The sequence below is a fragment of the Neophocaena asiaeorientalis genome, unplaced genomic scaffold (genome assembly GCF_003031525.2).
Source record: "Neophocaena asiaeorientalis asiaeorientalis breed wild unplaced genomic scaffold, Neophocaena_asiaeorientalis_V1.1 scaffold14, whole genome shotgun sequence".
Classification (NCBI taxonomy): Eukaryota; Metazoa; Chordata; class Mammalia; order Artiodactyla; family Phocoenidae; genus Neophocaena; species Neophocaena asiaeorientalis.
Window position 1 is genome coordinate 5,304,404 of NW_020175192.1, and position 6,868 is coordinate 5,311,271.

Below are 6,868 nucleotides of genomic sequence, written 5' to 3' on the forward strand. Positions count from 1 at the left end.
CTCCGGGGTGCCCCGCCTGCTGCCTGTGAGACGTGCTCCACGTCCTGGGTGCACCTGCGTGCACCGGACTATTTGCAGCTCCGACGAGTCCTCGGTCCGGGTAGCGCGTTCTCCCTGTGCCAAGGCGGAGTGGCCAGCGGGGGGCGGGATTATTCTCACGCTCCGCTCCGGCTGGAGCCCGAGCGCTCCTCTGTCCCCGGAGACCGCGGCTGCGCCTAACGAGACAGGGACCCGGCCGCTCCTCCTGGGCAGACGCCACCAGCAGCCACTTCCGTTGCCTTCCAGCTGCCAGCCTGGCCCTGGCTCTGAACGGCGTCTTCACCAACACAGTCAAACTGATAGTGGGGAGGTGAGTGCCCAACGCTGCCGCCCTCGCCCCAGGAGGGCAGGCGCACGCAACTGCTGCCACATCTTCCCCGTAGCCTTTTCTCTTTATTCTCGGTCTGATCTTTCTCTTCTAACAAACACTTCCTCCCGTCCCTCTACCTCGGTCCGTTGGGTGACTCGGGCTCTCTTCTGTCCTGAACGGCATTTCCCACTGACACGGAGTCGGTGTCCTCCAGAGCACCCCCAGAAGCTGCAGCACGACTCACTCTTTGCCCTAAAAAGTAACTATGTGCCGCAGTGGCTTTTTTTCCTTCCTGGTTTAAATGTTGACCCCGGAAATAAGGCTTTTCTCTTAGTGATGACTATCCAATCCCGCTTCACTGTTTTGCCTGGGACACTATTTGACTGACAGTTAAGAAAGGTATCTAACACAACCAGAAAATAATTTCTGGAGTTGTAAATGATCCACGTTCAGACCTTGCTTATTTCTTGCAGGCCACGCCCAGACTTCTTCTACCGTTGCTTCCCCGACGGGCAAGCCCATCATGACTTGACGTGCACAGGAAATGAGGACGTGGTGAATGAGGGCCGCAAGAGCTTCCCCAGTGGACATTCTTCCTGTAAGAATACCATGTGGACTCTATATCTGTGCTTTTCTTGGGGATCACTGATTTTAACCTAGGAAGCTTGTGAGGATGGGAACATTTCATGCACTCTTATTCTTGCATCTAGAAATCGGAGCCCCCTTCTTTAATAACAAGCTTGAACCTCGAATATTAAATATTCGAGGACAGAGGAAGTAGTTTACCTTCATGAAATTTGAACATCTTATTATTACTGTATTATTTGCCTAAGTCCTGCAATCTTGCTCCAGTCATAAAAATATTAACTAACCTTTATTGAAGAGCTACTGTATGTCAGGTGCTTCCGAAAGCATTTTAGATTCGTGTCTCGTTTGATACCATAAAGAGCCCAATGAGACGGGTACTGTTGTTTTTATGATTCCCATTTATGCATCAGGAAACTAACGCATCAGGAAGTGAAGTCCCATTGCTAGGATTCCAAAACTATTCTCAGGGTAAATGTTACTCACTTTGGGAAACGGTCCTTCATTTTCCCTTGTTTCCTTCTCCCTCATAATTGACGATGTAGATCGATGATCTACACCAAAAGTTACCAAAAGGGATAAAAACATATTCATACCTGCTAACCTCCTCTTTTTCTTTCAAAGACATATGCTTAGAGGTTTTCCCTCTTCTAGTTGCATTTGCTGGTCTGGCCTTCGCGTCCTTCTACCTGGCAGGGAACTTACACTGCTTCACACCACGAGGCCGAGGGGAATCTTGGAGGTTCTGTTCCTTTCTGTCACCCCTACTCTTTGCAGCTGTGATTGCACTGTCCCGCACCTGTGACTACAAGCATCACTGGCAAGGTAAGCAAGGCATCCAGGCCATGGACGCCTCCACGGTTCTCCCATCATTTCTCCCTAGCACTCGGCACAGGAGACGCTCCCTGGGTGTCTGCTGAATGAACAGACAAGTGAGCAGAGGATGGTCTGCGTTCTGTACTGAGTATGCGTTTATTGCTACACGGAAAATGAAAAAGCACAGTCATCTTTTAAACGGATTACCAAGGAGGAACATTCTGATTTTCCCATGACTTTGAAGCATCAGAAGTTCAGAATAAACTCTGTAAGAAATTTTTTACACCCAACCTCAAAATTCAGTTTACTTTCTTAAAAATCAAGTTCACTGTCGTGAGATTTTTGTTCAGAAACGAAAGTAAAATTCAAGAAAACATAAAATTGTAATTAAACCAGAGAAATTTAAGTTGAATGATAGAGTAAAACATCCAAATATTTGCACAGAAAGCCCACAGTTCCAAAAAAAAAAAAAAAAGCTGACAGTATTGCCCAGAGGACCTCAGGAGCTCAGTTTTAAAGAATAAATTTTTGCAAAGAAACGCAACTCCTGAAGAGTTTATTCCTTCCTCTAGAACACTTTAAATGGTGAGAAGGGGTTGTTGATAGCATTAAGTGAACCTTCATTATTCTTCTCAATTAAAAATATTCAATGCAGTGAACTCAGAAAAAGCCTTGTTATAACTACCCAACTAAAGATGTGTTTTGATTTGGTGTTTAGAGAACATCCTGCAACTGTACGATAAAATTAAGAAAACCCAAGAAACCCATAAGCCTGGAATTGAGGGGGTTTGCAGGCTAAACAAGTAGAGTAACCTGGAGGGCCAAGCTCCTTCTGCTGGGTGGCATCACCGTGACTGAGGGAAGGCCCGTCTCCTCTGCCTTCAGATGTCCTGGCTGGATCCACCATCGGCCTGACGTTCGCCTATGTCTGCTATAGGCAGTACTACCCTCCCCTGACGGACGCCCAGTGCCACAGACCACTGCAGCGCAGCCCTGCTCTTCCTGCCGCGCAAAAGCAGCCCGGCGACCCTCGTCATTTTGATGTTTAGACACTGGAGCTGCCTCCCTGGAAAACAGGTGAATCAGCCCCTCCTAACTCACCACGGCCGGGACAAAAATTTCTGACCTTTTACCTCCTGAGAGGTGCAGGTGAGGAGAGAAGCCCCCATGATCATGCAGTCTTGCCCTGGCTCACAGGGATTTATCGCGAGGAGTCAAGGTCCTTTTTCACTACTGTCCGCCACACATTCCAGTAACGAGATCTTTCCACGGTCTTTGCAGCTTATGAATGTGGCCCATCAGATTGGTATCCCAAGATCTGCAGTGTTTTTACACTTAACTTCAGTACTGTTCTTGGAATGATTCTGTCACAAAGAAGCTTTCACCTTAGCCCCACTTTATCCTAGAAGCTAGCGTTGATGATCAGAACTTAATTTCCATTTCCCATAGCTCAAATCTTAAAATCCAGGGCATGAACAATTAAATTATTTTAGTTCTGTTTACTTTCTCTGGTGGCAATTCCATCACACCTTAAATAGGAGAATCTCCAATTCTGGCTTATTTACCACTGTGCATATCTTATTCAAGTCCAGCTAAGTACTGCTGTCCATTTTGAATACTGTAACCATAAGTGATTTGATAATTTGTTGAATTACTGAGTAAACACAATAAAAAAGAAACTGGTCAGGAGCGTGGATTCAGTACTCACCGTCTCCACCTTACTTGTGTAACTGCTCACAAGCTGCTTTCCCTCCACTCAGGACTGAAGAGCCGCCCAAATGCACCAGCTGTGCCACGCAGCCAAGGCAGGGCAGGGCAGTCAGAGACACGGCTGTCTGGAGGGCAGGTGAGTCTCCTCCCGCCCCGCCCTCACCGTAGGGTATAATGGACCATGACGGGATGTCGGCGGAACTGATGGAGTAGGACCTATAACGGCCTTTCTCTGTGTTGTGATTATATTTTATTTGTTTTCTTTTTGTGATTATATTATAAATATGACCTTGATTTGTGTATTTCTGTAACATATTTTCAATATATCTTTTTCCTAACGGTGAACGTGGTTTTTTGTGCTTAAAGTTCCATTTGAGACCTGAAACATTTCCCAAGTTAGACACCAGATTCCCTATCTGACACAAGTGATTCCACTATCTATAGCAGTGGCTGATGTCAATGATACCGAAGGAGCATCTCAATATTTACCTTATAATCGCCGCACTTTAAATCAACAGTCAAGGGGAAAGAACCTGAATGTTAGTTCTTTGCCCAAAACTCTTTTTAAACTTGTTTTAGTAGTACACAGGGGAAGAGAAATGGTATTGACTCTCTTTACTTTGTGATGGATGAGCCAGGTAAAAGTAGGCAACTGGTCAATATGGTTTTATTTCAGTATTTACTAAAGTTTTAAATATAATCACATAAAAAACATTTCAGAAAGTGCAAACTATCAGAAAGCTAATCGGTGCTACTAATCTTTCCGTGCAAACCATCGCTTCTGCGGAGGTGAGCCACAGCAGTTGTGCAGCTGGGAACGCGGAGAAGATGATCTGCCTCCAGCGTTTAAAAAGGGGCTTGGCCAAGAGACTGCAGTGCCGCTGCTGAAGCAGTGCAAATAACACACAACCAAACAGGGAACGTGAGGCAAGCTCACTACCCTGCGGAACACACATCCGTGAAACCAGCACAGGGGGACAAACAGGATATAAAGCTCTTTTCCAGTCACCTGCCCCTCACCACCAGGAAGGAAACACTTCTTAGTACAAACTGGTTTATCTAGCCATCCAGGTTGATCCTGTTCATCTCTGGTTACAGGGACTCACTCTTGCTGGTTCTTTGGTTTACTCTTAAATTTTAGTTATTCTGTTAATAGGAAGACCAAATTTAAATTTGAAGACAACAACTTGATGAAAGCTTCCCCTTTAATATGTACTGAATGCTACTGAATTCTCAGTAACCCTTACTTCACACTCAGAGTTTATGTAGTAAAGAAAATAAAGTATTTCATATAGATGAGGCTTCTTAGTGGCTTAGCATTAGTGTGTAAGCAGATGGACAAGGTAAGGCCAGGCTCTCACCTTTACCCCAACCGTATCTCTAGGGTGACGGTAATTAACCTTCCCTCTGTTGTCAAAGAGATGGCTTATGTGAATGTTAAATTCCAGGGCTTTGGATACCATCATATATTTACTTACAAGAAACCGATATAAAAAGCGAAACACAGCTTGCCTGTCTACACCGCTCTGTCCACCAGGGCCTGTAGGAACCTGAGAGGAGTGTGAAGGACTGTCACAAAGAGAACTGCAAAGACAATCACAAACTGAGACCTGTGAGAAAGAAAATACCTACAGCACAGCGGTGAGCAAGATGCCTTGGAAACAATTAGTCTCCATTCACTTGTCTTCTTCAAGGTGCATCTCACTTGCACGCTCTGACACTGACTCTGCACCAGCTGTTCCTGGCCCCATAGACGCAGGTTTGTCTTTCAGAATAAGGAACACTTCCCCCTAGCCAGATCTACCAACACTGCCTGTGCCGGGAGCCTGTTCCATAGCGACCTGCACTACGGGTACCTAAGGAGGCAACGCTGTTTATGTGCTTGAAGAGGACACTCTTCAGTACTCCCTTCACCCAAGCAGCTGTGGCAGATGGCTTACACAAATTCTATTTCACCATCAACGCACCACTGAGACATTTCATTCATCACTTAATAAGCAGTCAAAGCTGTGTAATTTCAGGTCTGTCAGCTTTTAAACCCTCAAGAACTAACAACTAAGTCGGACTTTGTCTAGAGTCTCCCAGTTTGAAGTATGATATGATATAAAAGGGCAGGTCTAGGATATATAACATCTTTGCTTTATAAAGATGCACCTGATGGGAACTAAACTGTCCACTTTAGACTGTCCACCGAGAGCAGCTCAAACAGCTGTGGAAACAATGGACAGCATCAGTGATTCCTAGCAATAAATCTGTCAGTCAGCTGTAGAGAGAGTAAACAGTATTTACAGATTTTAGTCTTTCTTCATACAGTACGTGTAGGAAATAAAAGCTGGCTCAAGAGAATCTGATGGCCACCAGTCTCCCTCATTCACTTAGACTTGGCCTTCAAATGCAGAGAACACCCATGAGCGATGAGCAGACCCCAAAATGCCTTCTGAATCTCAGGAGTCCACTTCCAGATTAGAATATTTTCTAAAGATAAGCAATAATTTCTTAGAAAAATTTATACCCAACCCAAAACAAAAACTCAGACTTTATACCATCTCAAGTAATAAACAATAAAGTGTGGTACCTAAGAGAAAAACAAATACCGTATATATGGAATCTAAGAAAAAGAAAAAAAAAGGTCATGAAGTACCTAGGGGTAAGACGGGAATAAAGACGCAGACCTACTAGAGCATGGACTTGAGGACATGGGGAGGGGGAAGGGTAAGCTGGGATGAAGTGAGAGAGTGGCATAGACTTATATATACTACCAAGTGTAAAACAGATAGCTAGTGGGAAGCAGCTGCATAGCACAGGGAGATCAGCTCGGTGCTTTGTGACCACCTAGAGGGGTGGGATAGAGAGGGTGGGAGGGAGGGAGACGCAAGAGGGAGGAGATATGGGAACATACCTATATGTATAACTGATTCACTTTGTTATACAGAGAAACTAACACACCATTGTAAAGCAATTAGACTCCAATAAAGATGTTAAAAAAAAAAAAAGTGTGGTACCTAAACACCACCATCCAAGTATTAAAGATGCAAACCACTCCCAGCTCTGAAGCAAGAGTGGCAAGTGTTTCTCTGAAGCCAGTGGTAAAAAGTAACAGCGTCTCCCCTTTGCTTTTCCACTCACTTCCAGACAGGAAGATTCTCTTCCTAAGACCCCAGTGGTGAGCAAGGCTGGCAACCTGCAGGAAATGAGGCCGCTGAGGAGAGGAAAAAACTGCAGCAACAAAGAGGCAGGTGTTCTGGGGAAGGACCCCTCAGTGCCCGTCTGAGGGAGGGAGTTGAAGAGGTCATCACGCTGGAAGGCGACCAGAGAGAACGCCAGTCTGCCACACAAACTTCCTAACTACACATCTAAAGGGCTGAGTGACATAAATCCCAGGATGAGCTGTTTGTACTTAAAGCTGTA

At 45.2% G+C, this 6,868-nt stretch overlaps 1 protein-coding gene across 6 annotated transcripts in view; it reads left to right on the plus strand.

Moving 5' to 3' along the window:
* Positions 1-6,722, plus strand: part of PLPP5 (phospholipid phosphatase 5) — a 7,566-nt gene extending 844 nt beyond the window's left edge. Inside the window, exons 3-9 of one of the 6 annotated variants that reach the window (XM_024765107.1) lie at positions 286-349; positions 823-947; positions 1,589-1,759; positions 2,636-2,827; positions 3,511-3,596; positions 4,998-5,101; positions 6,593-6,722. In XM_024765107.1, the coding sequence (XP_024620875.1) occupies positions 286-349; positions 823-947; positions 1,589-1,759; positions 2,636-2,799 (524 nt within the window). In that variant the 3' untranslated portion in view covers positions 2,800-2,827; positions 3,511-3,596; positions 4,998-5,101; positions 6,593-6,722. Of the gene's footprint in view, positions 1-285; positions 350-822; positions 948-1,588; positions 1,760-2,635; positions 2,828-3,510; positions 3,806-4,908; positions 5,220-6,592 lie in introns of those variants that run through there. The other 5 variants (XM_024765105.1, XM_024765106.1, XM_024765108.1 and 2 more) reach the window with 5 other exon arrangements.
* Positions 6,723-6,868: the final 146 nt, after the last annotated feature.